The 18,185-nt window shown below is 40.5% G+C and overlaps 1 protein-coding gene and 1 long non-coding RNA gene across 3 annotated transcripts in view; one reads left to right on the top strand and one right to left on the bottom strand.

Annotated features, from left to right (window-relative positions):
- LOC137180045 (collagen alpha-1(XI) chain-like) overlaps positions 1–18,185 on the top strand; it is a 46,377-nt gene that overhangs the window by 19,304 nt on the left and 8,888 nt on the right. For both annotated transcript variants that reach the window (XM_067585221.1, XM_067585219.1), the window contains 46 exons: positions 882–1,007; positions 2,138–2,257; positions 2,364–2,492; positions 2,637–2,684; positions 3,680–3,721; positions 3,888–3,950; positions 4,041–4,115; positions 4,682–4,765; positions 4,881–4,937; positions 5,102–5,155; positions 5,334–5,387; positions 5,581–5,634; positions 5,724–5,777; positions 5,863–5,916; positions 6,003–6,047; positions 6,818–6,871; positions 7,579–7,623; positions 7,702–7,755; positions 7,830–7,874; positions 7,950–8,003; positions 8,141–8,185; positions 8,422–8,475; positions 8,867–8,911; positions 9,051–9,212; positions 9,312–9,365; positions 9,475–9,528; positions 9,623–9,667; positions 10,798–10,851; positions 10,982–11,026; positions 11,127–11,180; positions 12,184–12,237; positions 12,428–12,481; positions 12,587–12,694; positions 12,788–12,877; positions 12,963–13,016; positions 13,348–13,455; positions 13,689–13,796; positions 13,897–13,950; positions 14,056–14,109; positions 15,557–15,664; positions 15,776–15,829; positions 15,929–15,982; positions 16,077–16,130; positions 16,222–16,275; positions 16,422–16,529; positions 16,752–16,805. In XM_067585221.1, coding sequence (XP_067441322.1) covers positions 882–1,007; positions 2,138–2,257; positions 2,364–2,492; positions 2,637–2,684; positions 3,680–3,721; positions 3,888–3,950; positions 4,041–4,115; positions 4,682–4,765; positions 4,881–4,937; positions 5,102–5,155; positions 5,334–5,387; positions 5,581–5,634; positions 5,724–5,777; positions 5,863–5,916; positions 6,003–6,047; positions 6,818–6,871; positions 7,579–7,623; positions 7,702–7,755; positions 7,830–7,874; positions 7,950–8,003; positions 8,141–8,185; positions 8,422–8,475; positions 8,867–8,911; positions 9,051–9,212; positions 9,312–9,365; positions 9,475–9,528; positions 9,623–9,667; positions 10,798–10,851; positions 10,982–11,026; positions 11,127–11,180; positions 12,184–12,237; positions 12,428–12,481; positions 12,587–12,694; positions 12,788–12,877; positions 12,963–13,016; positions 13,348–13,455; positions 13,689–13,796; positions 13,897–13,950; positions 14,056–14,109; positions 15,557–15,664; positions 15,776–15,829; positions 15,929–15,982; positions 16,077–16,130; positions 16,222–16,275; positions 16,422–16,529; positions 16,752–16,805 — 3,093 coding nt within the window. The remainder of the gene's footprint in view (positions 1–881; positions 1,008–2,137; positions 2,258–2,363; positions 2,493–2,636; positions 2,685–3,679; positions 3,722–3,887; positions 3,951–4,040; positions 4,116–4,681; positions 4,766–4,880; positions 4,938–5,101; positions 5,156–5,333; positions 5,388–5,580; positions 5,635–5,723; positions 5,778–5,862; positions 5,917–6,002; positions 6,048–6,817; positions 6,872–7,578; positions 7,624–7,701; positions 7,756–7,829; positions 7,875–7,949; positions 8,004–8,140; positions 8,186–8,421; positions 8,476–8,866; positions 8,912–9,050; positions 9,213–9,311; positions 9,366–9,474; positions 9,529–9,622; positions 9,668–10,797; positions 10,852–10,981; positions 11,027–11,126; positions 11,181–12,183; positions 12,238–12,427; positions 12,482–12,586; positions 12,695–12,787; positions 12,878–12,962; positions 13,017–13,347; positions 13,456–13,688; positions 13,797–13,896; positions 13,951–14,055; positions 14,110–15,556; positions 15,665–15,775; positions 15,830–15,928; positions 15,983–16,076; positions 16,131–16,221; positions 16,276–16,421; positions 16,530–16,751; positions 16,806–18,185) is intronic.
- Positions 15,671–16,405, bottom strand: LOC137180047 (uncharacterized). The gene is made up of 3 exons (XR_010927906.1): positions 16,309–16,405; positions 15,919–15,968; positions 15,671–15,787 (listed from the first exon to the last, which is right to left on the bottom strand). It is a non-coding gene; the product is annotated as an uncharacterized lncRNA (long non-coding RNA).

Here is an 18,185-nt window from a genome sequence, read left to right as displayed (position 1 = left end):
ATAGATTCCTTGTTTGTGGTAAGGAAGTATCTCTGCCTGTTGCTGCTTGTTTGAATTATCCATCAAATGGTAACAAATGGATAAACCTTCAGGCTTGTCTCCCTACACTGCCCTCCTGTGGCGGAGAGGATGTACTGCACATTTTTCAACTCCTCCAAACCCAGAGTGCCTGAGGATTTAAATGCATGCTCATGACAAATATAAGTACAGGTAGATTTCTTATAATATGAATATTTATTCGCTGAGCTTATCAGTAGCAAATACAGGAATGCATACTGTACTTAAAGTCGCAATATCCTGCCCATTATTCACAATAAGCCCTGGAAAAATCCTCTCCGAATCCGTAGCTTTGTAGACTTTTATGAGTTCTGTTTCTTCATGTCTGCAGCAATGTGAGGTGACTTTGACAGATCTTGAAGTGTGAACTTTGACCTTTGTGTTCTGTGTAATGTCAGGTGGTCCATCTGTTTAACTGGACAACGTGTCTGGCTTGGAGTCTTCCATGTGTGTGGATGTGTGCGTATGTGTAAAAATAGAGAGAAAGGGTGAAAAGAGTTTGTCTGTCTTTGGGCTTAATGTGCTGGCGCCACTTGAGACTAAAGCTCTGGAGACGATTAACTGCAGAGCAACGATAAAAACGGTCTGTTAAGTTACTTTGATCTGACTAAATGGACACATACTGTCAAAGATAAAAACATGGGAGACAGATGCATGTGACATGTCATTCGTGTAATTAATGACATATTCTGCAGTCAGGACCACTAATGACATCCGTAATTTGAGGCGACACTTCATGTGTGTTCCTGGTGATCATATGGTTTCACTAATGTAGAGTCACAGATTTTTACAGTTTTGTTTGTGTGTGTCGTTTTGTGACGCAGGGAGACATCCAGCAGCTGCTGATTGTCGATGACCCCAGAGCAGCAGAGATGTACTGTCAGGACTTCATCCCAGACTGTGACTCTATGACTCTGCCCTACGACAGCATATTATCGGAGCTTGAAGAAGTAAGTCCCCGTCTAACAGCCAATCAGAGAGAGCAGAGAGAGAGTTGAACGACAGGTTAACATGAAGACAAGAAGAGCAAAGCATGTCAGCCACCCAGTTAAAGTCATTCGGTCTACCAGGTCCATTCCACACATAACACGAATCACACATAACACACACCGCGAGGCCTCTCAGGTGTTAAATGTTGTAAATCCAGACTGTCATTTAAAATGCGAAGGAGCCCCCGAGGTTTCTATTCTAAAAGGAAAAATATTGCAGGAATTTATGAAGGCAGATATGACAAAAAGATGAATGGTTTAATTATTTTCAGTCATGTATTTACACAAATCCTTCTCAAGGATTTAGCCAGCTATTTGGCTGCTGTCACCAATATTTACATGTGTGGATTGAATCTATTGTCTCTCTCTCTCTCACACACACACACACACACACACTCATAAATATCTATCACTAGTCGTGGTTTTAGAAGCATCCCCCCTCCAAATGGCCATTTCACATCTCACAAACTCAACTCCTTCTCTTGCTTCATTTCTCTATTTCTCTGTATCTCTTGCCCCTCATGGTAAAACACGGTTTTGTGGTCCAATGCACTTTGCCATGTTCTTTGTGCCAATGTTCCACACGCCCAGGAAAGGTTTTAAATCCTCTTCCTCTGCTGCTGCTGCTGCTGCTGTTTGATTTATCATCTGGCTCACAGCTCGAAACACTCCAGGATTCCTGTGTTCAGTTATTTATTATGACACCGCGATAAATGTAGTGGCAATGAAGAAGCCAATGGGAAACATAGAATTTAGACACTCTTGTGCATTCTAATGATACACCGATGAAGCCGTCATGCTAAAATGGATAGACTGAAGAAGCCAAAATATAAACACCAAACTGAGGCCAACCATAGCTACGCCATGTGTGAGCCATGCCAAGTATTTCTGGGCTTTTTCATGATATTTTTCATGTAGCAGAGCACTTAGCCAGACAGGGACGGTAGAGGAAGTGCATCTGATATCTCAGTATGCATCCTTAATGTCGTAAAACTTCCATTTATATCTTTACTTTTGGAAGTTCTGTGTTTCTATAATCTACGGAGTTACATGTGCTTCCATCATGCATCAATTTCTTTTATGGCCTTCAGGTGGAGAGAGCACCTAAGAAACATATAGTTGAAGAGTTCGATGAGTTCGACTACAGCGACTTCTTTGATGACATCTCTGTCTCCACGGTGACTGCAGGTCCTAATGTCAGCGAGTATGAGGTGAGACTCAACAGAAAGAGCAGCAGCATAAGCTCAGCTCTCTGTTTGTGTTTCTTCTATTCCTGTCTCTCATTATTTGTTTATTGTTTGTGTGTGTGTTGGACAGATTGTAGAGTATGAAGACTACGACAACACAACTGATTACGACCAGGTGAACGAGTACGAGTACGAGGAAGAATACGATGAGCGCTACGGACCGGCAGAGAGAGAACAGGATTTCACTCTTAACACACAGGTACAATCCAAACTATCATGCACCAAGATTTTATTCAGGATTACATGAATGGATCTTTTGTAGAGAGCAGAAAAATAAACCTCTGTCCCTTTTTTTTCACCTACATTAATTAATTCATATCTCTTTACCACTTCCTGTCATTAGGATATACCAGAGAAAGGAGAGAAGGGAGAGCCGGGCTACTTGGGAGTGGTGAGGAAAACACACAATGGCTTAAACACACACACACACACACACACAAAACCACATTAGAGTTTGATATTTATTTCTCAAAATGTTTTCAGTTCTTGCTGAAATTTTAAAAAACTGTCAAGTATCATCTATTCATCGAATGCTTGGTATTATTCTTTGTCTTGTTTACTTATTCTTTGATCAGAATAATTCCATCCATCAATCCATCATCTATAACCACTTGTCCTGTGCTGGGTTGTGGTGTGGACCAGATCTATCCTGACATAAATCAGGACATCATAAAGTTATTTTTTGACTTTTTCAGACTATTTTCTTTGGCTAAAGTTCTTGTATGGCTATTTGTACGTGTTAAGATATTAAGCACTGATACATTGAGTGGATTTTTTTAAATGAAAAGGAGGTTTTGTAGAAAAACAGTTTAAATTTCTCAACTTAATGTTGAAAGAGGTGTAGGTTGAATCCAATAAGTACTGATAAATCAGCTGGCTGATATTAGCTTGTCACAAATATATCAGTATTGGTGTAGTTGTATAAGGAATAAGACACCGCTGTACAGATGTGCCAAAGATAATATATGTTTTGCCATAGTGTTTATACCAGGGTAACTATCCCTTTTATATCTCAGGGTATATTAGATGAAATGTATCATATCTTGATATATATTGATACTTTGATGTGAAATTAAATATATAATGATAGATGCTTATATCCATATTGCTCATAGCTACTGACAAATACACTTTTAAACTGTTAAATGTCCTGCTCAGTACATATCTTGCTCACAATTCTTTAACAACCCAATTAAGGGGAGATCCTATCAAACATGTTTGTATATATTATGTATTTTTAATGTTAAACAAAACATCTTTGGCTATACATTACTATCTGTTTTTGGCCTCAAAAATACAGTATTTGTCAGCAGTACAGGAACTCAGGTATTGAATAGCATTGGCACCACACCGAGGTAAATGTTAATATCTGTGACATTTCTGCAGGGAACACAGATTGTGGGATCACACGGGCTTCCAGGACCTGAGGTTAGTGATTTTTGCTCTATGACATGTAACAAAAAAATTTTTTTTCCTCAATATTCAGGTAAATAATCTGTTTGGAATGTGGGAAACTGGCTATGACTTTTATTTAATATGGAAATGGAAGTTCAGTCTTAACTGGCTGTTTATGTTTTTGTCTATGTGTGTTCAGGGAGAGTCAGGACCTCCTGGAATCACAGGACCAGTGGGACCTCGAGGAGACCCCGGGGAGCTGGTGAGGACTCTTCTCTGTTTTCTGTCTGAGTGACTGAGTCCACCACAAGTTGGCGTCTCTCCATTACTGTCCTCCTCTGTCTCCTCTCAGGGCCCTCCAGGGCGGCCAGGTCTTAATGGAGCTGATGGGATACCAGGACCCCCAGGAAACATCATGCTCATCCCGGTAACATGAAGATACTTCTGTGTTGCCTTCGGCCTTACGAGCTGCAGTGATGTTGCTTTGGCAGTTATTTGTCCCTATTAACCCTTAAAGGAGCCTCGAGGAACACAGGGATGTTTGAATGTCGTAACTGAGAAATGGGCTGGCTCAGGATTGTTACACAAATTAACCATTTGTTTGACTTTTGTACATCCAATTTTCAAACAAACATTCAATTTAGCTCTTTAGAGTGTTACAAGATGTATTTGTGAAGTCTAGTTTATGTGTCAAATCAGTCCGCTGTAGTCAGGAGACATGAGGCATGATCTATTGTTCTACTGACTTCAGGAAAACTTAATTGTGTGTTTACTTGGGTTGAGATCTGGTGACTGTAAAGGCCATAACATATAAATCACTTAATTTCCATACTCATTAAACCATTCAGTGCCAGAAGCTTCTGCATTTGTCATGTTTCCCCACTAATTTGTCAAGTAGCAGTGCCACATATTGGCCACCGGGTGGGGCATTGAGTTTGATTTGAAAACATCTTATGTGTTTGTGTTTGTGTGTGTGTGTGTGTGTTTGTGTAGTTTCAGTCAGGTGGGGATCCAAAGACAGGTACTGTGGTTTCAGCACAGGAGGCGCAGGCTCAGGCCATCCTGCAGCAGACAAAGGTACAGAAACATCTGAAACCTCACTGTCACACAGCTAAAACACATAGAAGTTAAGTAAGTGAGGATGAATATTTCCTGTCTAAATCCTCCGTCTCCCTTCTTCCTCCTGCTCTAGCTGGCTATGAAGGGACCTCCGGGGCCACTCGGCCTCAGGGGAAGACCTGGACCACTGGTGAGTGAGATCACATGTTTTTTTTCTTTTTCTTTTGGTTTTTATCAAGTAGATTCCTACAGTACATCCGCACACACACACACACACACACACACACACACATGCAGACAATGGATCAAAATGCAGACTTATTTGAACAACTGAACTTTTTTTTTTCTTCTCAGGGTGCACCAGGCCCCTCTGGGCTGAAGGGGAGCAGTGGAGAGATGGGGCCACCGGTAAGTTAGCTGGTTGTCATGGCAACACACTCAGCACCACACTCCCCTGGATAACAATAGATCTCACTGGAGAACACTGGAGAACCAGCTGGACTCTTTTGCTTCACCAACATTTCTCACACATGTTTCTTTGCTCCTTTTTTTCAACACTATCTCTCTACTGTCACCTGCTCTCCAGGGTCCTCCGGGACTGCCAGGTATCTCGGGTCAGAATGGACGAATTGGAAAAAGGGTGAGACTGTTTGCTGCACTCTTTTCTCAATAAAATGCATCTTATTTAATCAGAATAACCATAAAATAGTCTTTACTCATAAATTCAAATATTTACAGTATGTCAGTGAGGAATCTATCATGCCTAACTTGTTTGTGTGTGTGTGTGTGTGTGTGTGTGTGTGTGTGTGTGTGTGTGTGTGTGTGTTCATTAGGGTCGAGGGGGTGCAGATGGGGGTCGAGGTGCAATAGGAGAGACAGGAGCAAAGGTGAGGAAGAGTTGGTCTCACGCTCATACTGTTCACTACTGACTGCTCTGTCGTCTTAAAATATTAACTCATCTCTGTGTTTCTCTCAGGGGGATCGAGGGTTTGATGGATTGCCCGGTCTCCCTGGAAACAAAGGACATCAAGTAAGTGAACTGACCGAATCAGTGAGTGAGCGGTTTTAAGCAGATATTTCACCAATTACTAACTTCCATGTGTGTATTATCTCAGGGGGACAGGGGGAAGCCGGGCCCTGTAGGTCCGCCAGGAGAGCTAGGAGAAAAGGTGAGAAGTCACTTTTGTTGTGGGTTTTCATTTTGATGCAGGTTTGTGTTTCTGAATGTAGCTTTTAATGTATGTGTTTTGCACAGGGCTCTGAGGGGCCACCTGGACCAAGAGGACAACCAGGCGATGCTGTGAGTGTTACCTATTAAAAGTACTCCTCTGATTTTACATGAAAGTCAGTTTACTGGTCATGTTAAGTACAACTCAGCCAGAAAGGAGTCTGAATATATCTCAGATTTGACTTGAAACTTCAAATTTACAACAGAAAGCACCTTTTACAAACTGGGATTGTGAAGTTTTAATGATGTGGATGTTTCACAGTCATGTAATATCTGTAATATCAAAAAGCATTATTATTATTATTCTTATTTTTATATTTTTTGAGTGTGAGCCAGGGGCTAAAGGTCAGGGTATCTCAGCCTCTGCTGCACAGATTTTGACCATTCTTGTTTTAATCTGTCTCTTGTAAGTTCCCCAACTTTATGGAAGTATAATATTAAATTGCTGGAGTACCCCTTTAAATCCACTACTATTATATTAACAAGTAAGAGTTAAAATTCAATAGCTCACATGTCTTTTAATGTTCATAGAGTCCAAAATATATTTAGCTTTCTGTTTAATTATGTCTTTTACCCTATCAAAGAGAAATATGCACATACTATACTTCTATACTTATGAGGTCTCGCATAGCCTCTAACCTAAACCCAAATTATAACCTTAACCCTAAAACTAAGTCTTGATCCTCAAACAACTCTTTAAAGAAGTGAGGACTGGCCAAAATGTTCAGACTTTCCAAAAAATGTCCCCACTCTTAGGATCTGAAACCCAAAAATATAACAGCAAACACAGTCAATTGCATGTTATCATATTTCATTATATGTAACTGTGATGTGTATTTCAGGGTTCCAGAGGTCTAAATGGCCCCAGAGGTCGTCCTGGACCCCCAGGCCAGCCTGTGAGTGTGAACTTTCCACTTTCTACACACAGAAACATTCCCGCTTAACTCACATTACAACAGTAAAAGGCATAAGATAGAAGTAATTATGCTGCTATCTCGTCTCTGTGTTTATTCATGCAGCAAAAATGAGGTTTTTTTCCCCACCAACATAAATCCAGCTGTGGTGTCACTATCAGATTATGCTGCATAACAATGCCTTATAATGTTATAGTAGTTCTCCATTTGTCAACATGATGTAATGTAATTTTTCATCTCTCTGTGTCACTTGTCACTCTGCCAAATACAACATCAACACCTGAAGCAATTTCTCTCTAGTTTACATAATGTTGTAGAAGCACAAGTTAACACTTGTTAGCATCTGTTAACACACTGAGGAAGCACTTGTTCATTTGTTTAAATTACATATTAATGCTTGCTGTTGGTTAATTAAGCATTACGCATTAACGCCTCAAGCATGGAGATGATATAGCCAAAATCCACGGGGTAGCTCATCATTTTTTAGTTTCATTTAGCGGTTGTCCCACAAGTCTCCTGTAACATGCCTCAGGAAATTTTCTATAACCTTAAAGACAGTCTGTAATACACACCACTTTTTGTTTTTCCCTTCAGTCAGACAGGAAATGTAAAACCACACGAGTGCGGTCACGTACTCAGAAGAAAGGATGTGTGTCATACAATAACCGTCTTCCACTCTTTACCTACAGGGCATTCGAGGAATTGATGGTGTCCAAGGTTCTAAGGGAAACATAGTAAGTATAGTGCAGAAAGCAGAAAACAGAGCCTGATGACAGTTTAGTTACCATGACATAATTTCTTGTTTGTAACAGGGACCCCCGGGAGATGTTGGAGCACCTGGACAGCAAGGCAACCCTGGAATCCTGGTACAAAACACATAAAAATAACACAACAGCATAAATGCACACAGAGAAATACTAACGCTCCATCTCTCCTACAGGGTTTCCCTGGTCCTCAGGGATTAGTAGGGCTGCCAGGAGAGAAGGTAAGAGAGTTTTAGTCGAATTTAACACCTTAGAGTGCAGGAGGCTTGATTGATTCACTGATTTTTGTCTCATAGGGGCCTCAAGGGAAGAAAGGGATGCAGGGTTTACCTGGAAACGACGGGCCCCCGGTAAGCAAATGCATGTTTGTACTTTGATACTTCTGAGAACTCTTATTGACATAATGCATTCCCTAGCACCTAATCCTTACCTTAACATCACAACTGCATGCCTAACAGCTGATATCAACATGTCCTCTTGTTAACAGGGTCACCCCGGAAGAGAAGGAGCTCCAGGTGAAAAAGGACTGCCGGTGAGTGTGTTTCATTGATCTGTCTTTGTCTGTGTCTGTGTTTCATTTGTTATAGTTAACTATAAGGGGTGAGTCATCTTAAATAAATACACTTATTCCCTGTCTTGCCAAGAGTGCTACCAGCCAAGAAACAGTCCAACACATATATACTTGTAATTTTTCAAGCAAAATATAATATGTTAATCAGTTCCTTAGGTAATAATTCCTTTAATGTGTGTGTGTGTGTTAATTTGTAGGGACCACCAGGAGTGCAGGGGCCTGTTGGATACCCCGGACAACGAGGAGTTAAGGTAGGAAATGCAAAAATATTCTTGCAATTATGTAATAACCTCACAACTTGTTCTTCTGGAGCATTCATTCTTCTGGAATGGATTTTGTGGTCCTCTATTGTTTTAGGGAATCTTTTTAAACCCAGTTCAATAAAGTAAAAGAATAACGTTTTTGTCCATGCCTTGTAAAAAGTGTACTTTTTCCCCAGACATCGCCACCTAGCCTTCTTCTTGCCAAAGTATTGAGCTGATGTTTGTTTTACACTGCCAACAGTCGGGTTTAATGGCAAAACAAATGAACAGTTTGAAATGTGTGCAACCTCATGAAGACGCCATGAATACTAAGTAGTATTGTTCGTTCTATTTTGTTGTTGACTTCCTGTTTTGCTGTGTCTCTCTTCCTGTGTGACAGGGAGCGGATGGAATCAGGGGATTAAAGGGAAGCAAAGGCGAGAAGGTGAGAGAGGAAGAAAACGTCAAGATTCAGGCTGTCATGTTACCCTGGAGATCAACTACAGTATGCATGCTATGTGTTTTTACTACCACCTGTGTTTTTATGTTGTCTATAAAACTGGATTTTCTGCGCCTGTCTGCAGGGAGAAGACGGGTTTCCAGGGGCCAAGGGGGAGATGGGAGGGAAGGGGGACCTTGGGGACAACGGAGCTCCAGGTGGCCGAGGAGAAGATGGGCCTGAGGGGCCCAAAGGCCAGACGGGGCCTCAAGGAGACACTGGCCCTGCTGGCATTGCTGGAGAAAAGGTACAGCACTGAGTTAGCATGTAAAGTACAAAAAAATTATAAAAAATATCAGAAATGGTGAACTTTTACAAGAAGAGTCACACTGTCTCTCTTTTTCAGGGGAAACTGGGAGTTCCCGGGCTGCCAGGATATCCTGGGCGACAAGGGCCAAAGGTAAAAGAAATAAATGATTGAATTAATTAATTAATGTTAAAAAAAAGACATAGATGTTGTAGATATTTTATTAATATGAAGTGAATGTATGTGCCTTCCTCTTTCCCAGGGCTCTGATGGCTTCACTGGTGCACTGGGAACTGCAGGAGAGAAAGGGAAGAAAGTGAGTATAAGATTAAAAATCATGATGATGTTACGTTTGGAAATCAGGAATTGGAATTTTCCTGTAATGCCCTTTCTTGTGTGCTCTTACTCAGGGTCCTGCAGGACAACCAGGAAGTGCAGGCCAGAGGGGTCCAAATGTGAGTGCTGTGTCTCAAAACATTTCCTAGTACAGTAGGTAACAGACTGCACAGTGAGTCTGATCATTTAATAGCGTAACAATGACAAAATTGTTTGACTGTAACCATCCGTTAGTGTTTTTAACTCAATGGTTTTCTTGTAGAGACTCTTTCATTGATATTTCTTAAAAGCTGCAACATTTTGCCCGACGATATTGTGAGCTAAATTGCACTTTAACTGTACTGACAAGTAAAATTTTACCACCATGTCATGTTAACCAAGATAAAAGGATCATTTTGTCAGCATTCAGCTACAGCTTCCACGAGGCTTTGGCAGTGTAGTATGAACTTGTGTGACATGTTGTTGTCAAATAGAGCTGCAACGATTAATCCATTAGTTGACAAATTAATCGTCTACTACTTTGATAATCGATTAATCATTTTGAGTCATTTTTTTTAAAGAAAAAATGTCCAAATTCTCTGATTCTTACTCTTCAAATGTGAACATTTTCTGGTTTCTTTAGTCCTCTATGATAATGAACTAAATATCTATGAGGTAAGGACTGTTGGTCAGGACAAAAGAAGACATTTAAGGACATCACCTTGAACTTTAGGAAACAGATTAATCAACAGATGAATCAATAATGAAAACAATTGTTAGTTCCAGCCCTATTGTCAAATGATGACTGTAATTTTATCCAGTTTAAATGATGCAGTACTCAAAATTTTACTGGCCAGTATAGGAGTAGATAGCTTTTTAGATATTTTTTGAAATATGAATGTGTGAAATATGGAGTGTGTGTGAAGTGTATATGTATATATAAGTATATAAAATATGTAGTGTAACTATACTTCAGCATCACTACACCTACAAATATAATGATTGTAATGATTGTGAAGGCATTTTACAAGACTTTTCACAGTTTACTTGAGTTCAGGGAGATATGTTGTTGATGTTAGCTGCAAAATCACAATGTTGCAGGTCATTGGCTCATCTATTTCCCTGCATTTATCACACCAGTAATCTAATCAATGCCTGTACGTTCACTGTACTGAGAGTAACTTCCTATTGATCCACACCTGCTGTCTCAGGTCAGTAAAAGTTCATTGCTGTCCTGGTTTTGGTCTCACTCATGTTTCCTCTACATCAGGGTGCACGAGGTGGCAGAGGGGCAAGAGGGCCTACAGGGAAACCAGGAGAAAAGGTCAGCTGACTCTCCTCTCACCCAATAGTAGTCGGTCATTACTGATGGGCGAATAAGATTAAACCACTAGCTGTGCTTCAACGGTTTCTACTCATCACTGCCTCTATGTTCTCCTTCCCTTTTTTCTTAGGGCACCTCAGGACATGATGGCCCCCCAGGATCTCCTGGAGATAGGGTAAGATAGACACTGTAACAATATTCAGTGAATTCATTGATTGATCAGTTGATTGGCAGATTGTTCCCCTGTTACATTGGCCGGTTATGTTTTTTTTTAGGGACCTCAAGGGCCGCAAGGAAGGAATGGAGAACCAGGACCTAAAGGATCAGTTGTGAGTGACAAAATATAAATTCACAGACGCACACACACACACACATACGTACACACAAATTTAGATTTGATTCCTAATCTGTATTTGTGACCACATATACTGTATAAATAATAAATAAATAACTCAGTTCTCACCTAGTGTGATAATTGTTCTTCTTTTTGAGTAAAATCATTGAAATGTAAAATATTACAGTTGTATTGTACCACTAAAGATATTTTTTCAGATAAATAAGGATATTGTAAGATATTTTTAATACATCATGCATCTTTCTCACTGCTGGAAAATCAGCTATTCCATCTTCCATTGATCAATTGATTTCTTTTTCAAAATTATTACTTTTCCATAAACTCAGTAAAGAAAGGAACAAAACAAAAACAAATCAAATCCATGGATATAAAATGTTACCATTGCAAAAGCATCATCTACAAGCCTTCACAGTGAAAACACAATCTTACATTTTTAAACATTTCAAACCTTAGCGAACAGATGATATTGACCGCTGAGGGAGTATTTGATTCTCTCCTTTTCCGGAGAAGGTAACAAGTCCATGACCCTATGTCTAAAAGGCGGAGTGAGAGGGAAATTAAATATTGATTATTGTTGATAACTTGGTGATGTTTTGTTGTGCTGCTGACATTTTGTGCTCCATCAACTGTCACACCTTGTCAGTTTCTGGACAGCATTGTTACATTTTCCTGGCTGTGAATCCACTGGAAAAAAATGTAATAATATGTTGAGAATCACCTACAGTGGCCTGCAGGGGACAATTTCTGCAGTCATGTGTGAATATTTGACAGCTCAATGAAAAAAGCAGGGTGAAATGTCAAAAAAAACTTGTGATTATTCAGCCATTTTTTTGCTCCCTCATTTTTAACTTCTCAGGCATAACATGAGCTTTCAATGCCAGTTTTTATCCTGAGCTCCCATTAATATCTCTTTTGATCTTGGCGTGTGTGTGTGTGTGTGTGTGTGTGCATGTGTGCATGCATGTATGTTTATGTAGGGTCAAGCTGGGAAGGATGGACTTCCAGGTCACCCAGGTCAAAGAGGAGAGCCGGTGAGTGAGGAGAAATTCATAATTCATAAGAGGTCAAGTCAAGTCAAGTGTATTTATATAGCTTGAAATCACTAATTTGCCTCAGTGACCTTTCATGTCATCAGTGTCTTACTGCGTTTTTGCTTAGAGAAATGGTCTTCACTAAACAAACACACTCACCTCAGCATACATTTTCTCTCTGTACCTGCAGGGATTCCAAGGGAAGACGGGACCTCCAGGACCTGCAGGTGTTGTTGGGCCACAGGTGAGCACAACATGTGAATATGTTCTGTAATGTAATATTTCTCTTGCATTGTTCTTCATATTTATATTGATCTATTTGACCTGATCACTTGTGTGTGTGTTTCAGGGCAAATCAGGTGAGCCTGGCCCAACAGGGGACCGAGGCCACCCGGGGGCACCAGGTGGACCTGGGGAGCACGGTTTACCTGGATCTGCTGGGAAGGAAGGTGGAAAGGTGGGTCTGCACACACTGTTTCCACTGATCATCATCATCACAAAGTCATCTTTTGTGTTTTGATTTTACATCTTGTTTTTCTTTTCTCCTCAGGGTGATCCAGGTTTACCCGGCACATCTGGGAAGAACGGTCCTGCAGGACTGAAAGGGTTCAGAGGGAGTAGAGGAGCGCCTGGAATTATGGTAACACCAAACTCCATAGAAATGACTTGACTTCTTAATATTCTCAATAATATAAGATAGCACAAGTTATGTGTGATCTTTGCAGGGACCTCCTGGTCTGAAAGGTGGATCAGGACCTAATGGAGCCCCAGGAGCCATAGTGAGTTACAGTACACCTCCTTTGTTTCTGCAGTTCATGTCCAGTATGTTTCAAAAATCTGTTTTTTATTTGTGAAGTGAAAGCATATTTCTACAGCTGTGTATAAATTTTGTAACAAGTCCAGTTAAACCATGATCAACTAATTTCCTCTGAAGAAATCCACATTAAAAAATTACATTTTTCAAAAACATTTTCTGATTGATCTTAAAATTGAAACCAGCGTTAGACACTATAATGATTCCAGCAATTTTAATGCATCCATATTTAATCTTCACTGCCTCAGTACTTTTATTTGTTAAGAAGTTTAATAGGGTATACTTCCTGTTTGTAGGGGCCGACAGGTGAGAGAGGTCCTCCAGGATCGGCTGGTGCCATTGGACAGCCTGGGCGGGCTGGATTGATTGGAGGACCGGGACCGATGGGAGAGAAGGGCGAGCCTGTAATTACATCTAGCTCATATTTCTTTGTTTCTTGGCAGTTTGTCTGCTTTCCATTAGACTTGATTCATTTTCTGTGACATCAGAATACATTGACATCCCTTTATTATTCCATTAAAAGCAAGTACAGATGGAAAGAAAACCATGTTAAGTTATTTTCTTTAGATTTTTGTTGTGTTTGTGTCAGTAGGTTGTGCACACACTGACAGGTGTTAAATGTGTGTGTGTGTTCCAGGGAGATAAGGGTCCAATTGGACCTGCAGGTCAGGATGGAGAGCAGGGACCTGGAGGCATGCCTGGGGCTACGGGCCCTGCGGGACCTCCAGGAGATGACGGGGACAAGGTAATCTGTGTGTGTCTGTGAGTCAGAGAGGCTGGGTATGAGTGGGCATTTGTACTGTGGCGATAAATTGTTTGTCCTCTCTGTGTGCGTTTGTCTGCAGGGAGAGCAAGGAGGACCTGGGCAGAAAGGCAGCAAAGGAGACAAAGGGGAAGCAGTGAGTCTGGAGCTGGAGAAGTACATCAACATGGCCAGTGCTCCATAACCAGAGCAGCTCTGATCATGTCTCAATCTCTCTCTCTCTCTCTTTCTCTCTCCGCAGGGCCCCCCAGGTCCAACTGGCACTCAAGGGCCTGTCGGTCAGCCAGGACTTCCGGTGAGTCAGCTCTTTGTATTCTGTTTATTTTTGTTCAGTGTCTTGAGGACTGAAAGACCTCAAATCACACTATAGCACAAATATCATGAGAAACTTCTAAATCCCAAAAGTAAAAATTCTGTTTTTTTACTTTGCCATGTATTTTTTGAGTATACAGTCTTGAATTATGCACTAGGACTTTATGCTATGAATTTAACTTAACTTTAACTTTGAGAAGTACTGGTGGCTTAGAGGTTAACGTGGCAAACATGAACATCCGCAGTTCACATTTCATTCCTTTCTCTCTTTCCCCTAATTTCCTCTTATCACTCTACAGTGGCTCACAAATAAAGGCATAAAATACCCCAAAAATGAAAAAAAAAACCTAGAATGCATTGGATATTAGTAATCTTTTGTATACATGCATTTAAAGATCCCATGGGTACTTGAACTTCCTGTAAAACAGTAACTTCCTGGAACACTGTACATCCAAATGTTCGGTCATATTAGCCTTCTGTTCAACAAAAATGCACTCAGTCCCAAAAAAGGAAGTGAAATCATGGTTCCCATGTGGGTATTAAATAAACACTGAACAGAATAGTCACAATCTCTAAACGGTGTATAACTGTTATGCTGCTTTTTGTAGTCTGGTGATATTGTGATGGCACGTTGCTAGAATAATGACTTCTTGATTTCCAAACATAGTGGTTTGATAGTTTTAAGGAATAGATACTTTTTTTTGGTTGTTTTCTGTAACTGTTGTGATTAATGTCCCATGTCCTCTTGTATGATGTGTTTGTGTTGTTGCCCTCCACTGCAAATCAAATTTCCCCTCGAGGGGCAATAAAGATCTGAACTGAACTGAACTAGTGCCTCAGTATTTCGAAATATTCAAATTTGTTGAACAGAGGAAAACATTGGCACGCAACTGTGGCAGTTATGTGAGATTCAAATGAAATGAATGGGAGAGGAAGCAACTTGATGCAGCAGGACAGTAGTATAATGTGACCTTATGCTTCCCAACTAGGTTTAATCAAAAAAGTCTGCATCATCATGTCATCATCATTTTTCTGTCAAAAATATGTCATTTCATTTCCTTAAGGCCTTCAAACGGTCAAACAGGTGTCTTCACCCAACAAAAACATTATACATGCAATTTAAGAGCAAATCTTTTCGTACAAGTGGTTCATGCATGAGGCCCAATGTCTTTTTTTAAGTATTTTTGGGGCAATTTATTAGATATTTGACAGTTGAGGGATGAAACAAGGGTAAAGAGAGATTAGGAACGACATGTAAACAAAGGTCTGCGGCTGGACTTGAACTGGGGATGGTCATGGTCAGCTCCCACAAACCCCAGGAATTAACAGACCATTAAGTAAAGATATCATTTCATGTGACCTTAAATCATTTTAAAATTACAAAGAATCTCTCACTCTTTGTCTTTTCATCCTCCTCTACTGTGTTGTAGGGTGCAGATGGATTGCTGGGCCCCCCAGGCCAGCAGGGCATGTACGGTCCAAAAGGAGATGAGGGACTACGTGGCTTCAAGGGTGCCAGGGGACCAATAGGATTACAGGTGAGATTTGGACACCAGTCAGGTTGCAGATCATTGAAGTGAAAAGGAAGGGAGAACATTGTGTTGTACACTCTAATCCTCTAATCCCGCATGTGTGTTGACTTTTCCAAGGGCATGCCCGGCCTACCAGGAGAAAAGGGTGAGAGTGGACACGTGGGACTAATGGTGAGCTCATGTCCTGTTTAAAGATTTATTTACATCACATTTTTCCTTCAGTTACACAAATTAATAAATTGATGTCTTACATCACATACCTGGTTTTAGGGTCCACCTGGGCAACAAGGCCCGACTGGTTCTCAAGGACCTATTGGGGGACAGGTAAGTTCCACAGACATATTTATGCCTCCTCATTCAGTCGAGCATCTGTTTTGATATTCTGAGGTAATACTGTGATCTCTTCTTTGCTGCGCAGGGGCAGACAGGTCGACCAGGGATGATAGGACAGCCTGGTGTTGTCGGTGAGAAGGTAAATAAACCAATAATAACACTTTTTAGATGTGTTCTTAAATATTTTATCTCTTTCTGTACTTCTGACACATAATTTCCTTCTCTTTTAGGGGGAGGATGGCGAGTCTGGTGACCCTGGATTAGTCGGTTTTCCAGGAAAGCTAGTAAGTTTGTCTGTTTTCTATTTTTGGGCGCACCTTAATCGAAGATATCCTCAGACTTGCTCCCACCATCTTCCATTTTTAAGCTTCTCTTGTTCTTCACTTCCTCACTGTTCTTTATGTTTCACTCTGATCTGTTGCTGCTTTAGGGAGACAAGGGCGACCAGGGGGAGAAGGGAGACACGGGCCCTTCAGGAGCTGCTGGTCCTCCAGGAGCTAGGGGTGCCCCAGGGGAGGATGGAGCCAAGGGCAACTCTGTGAGGAGCATCAGAAACACTCATACTAAAAACCATAATACTCTTCAATACTGTACTGCACTCTAATACAATATGAATTTCTATGATACTGTACAATATGCACTGAAATACAGTATGTGGTACCTTATCATGTTTTTACGTAGCGCACAGTACAGTAGTATATGATTCAAAATACATTAGAATACAGGACTATACAAGCTCACTCTCTCTGTCTCTCCACAGGGTCCTATAGGTCTCACTGGGGACCTTGGACAGCAAGGAGAGGCTGGACCCAATGTAAGCGTGCCTTTCTACTACCTTCCTCATCATTTTCATCTCTAATTCAAATACCTTTGGCAGTTGTGGAAATGTCTTGCCAATTACCAGAGGAGAGGCTGAACAAAGAGATCAAGGAGATAGAGCGTGTGATTTTTCTTGGTCTAAGGATGTCATGCATTGTGTTATTTTGACCTGTATTGTATTTACAGGAACAATTTCCTGTGTAATATAAACATAGTCAAACAAAAATTAGTAAAGAAGACTTATTAGAAACAATGATAGGAGTGAAGATGGAATATGCAGTTACATAAATCAAAGATAAATACACAGAACCTGACATTTAACATTCTCTTGTGCTCATTTAATAGCTGGTGCTTTGCCTCTCAGAGTTAAAGTAGGATGTTTTAAGAAAGAGTTTAGTGGCATCTAGCGGAACAGACTTGACAGAAACGGAATATAATATTCATAAGTATGTTTTAATTAGCTTATAATCCTATGAAAATAAGAATTGTTGCATTTTAGTTACCTTAGAATGAGCCCTTTATATCTACATAGTGAGCAGGTCCCCTTCCACGGAGCCCACCATGTTGCACCGCCATGTTTCTACAGTAGCCCAGGATGGACAAACCAAACACTGGCTTTAGAGAGGACCAGGGGTTGAGGGGAGGGGTATTCAGTTGGTTGCAATCTGCAACCTCACCACTAGATGCCACTAAATCCTACACATATTTTATACTATACGGATTTTCTGCTGATTTGAAGTAACATGTTGGGTTTGTTGTCTCATTGTATCAACATTTGATACAATGAGACAATGAGGCTTTAAGTTATGCACTTGTGTCTGAACCACCGGTGGTTCGGACCAATCAGCATCCTATGAGGATTCTTAAGTGATCTCTTGATCTCACGAATCAAGCTGCCTCACAAGGTGAGACTGTGATAGACAGATGGTTTATTGTATTTTTTTAAAGTCCCTGCCCTTTTCCAAACAGTTAGCAAGGACGACTTCTCAGATGGTTCTGTGTAACAAACCATCTGGTGTGTCATGTTATTGGAGATGTGCAACCTGTCGCCTGCCACTCCTCATCAAACAGCTCTTGTTCCGTTACATTGCAATATGTAAAATTGTGAAAAAGTGCAGAAAATTATGTTTTTCTTTCTTGGTTGATGTATTTATGATGAACAATCTTTGTATTTTTCTAACATTGGTGACAAATATGTTACATTTCCTGCGACCGCTTCGCAATAAAAGAAATTAGGGCCAGAATCATCGATATCAATACCAGTTGATGTCATGCTTAATAAATTTAATGCATCATTAATAGACCTCTTCAACTTTATTTTCTGGTACAAAAGAAGTTTAGTTTTCCTTTGCCCACCATTTTTTCTCTCCTCATC

Source organism: Thunnus thynnus, chromosome 3 (genome assembly GCF_963924715.1).
Source record: "Thunnus thynnus chromosome 3, fThuThy2.1, whole genome shotgun sequence".
Taxonomy (NCBI): Eukaryota; Metazoa; Chordata; class Actinopteri; order Scombriformes; family Scombridae; genus Thunnus; species Thunnus thynnus.
The sequence above is the reverse complement of the archived record's forward strand: the minus strand, read 5'-3'. Positions and strand labels throughout refer to the sequence as shown.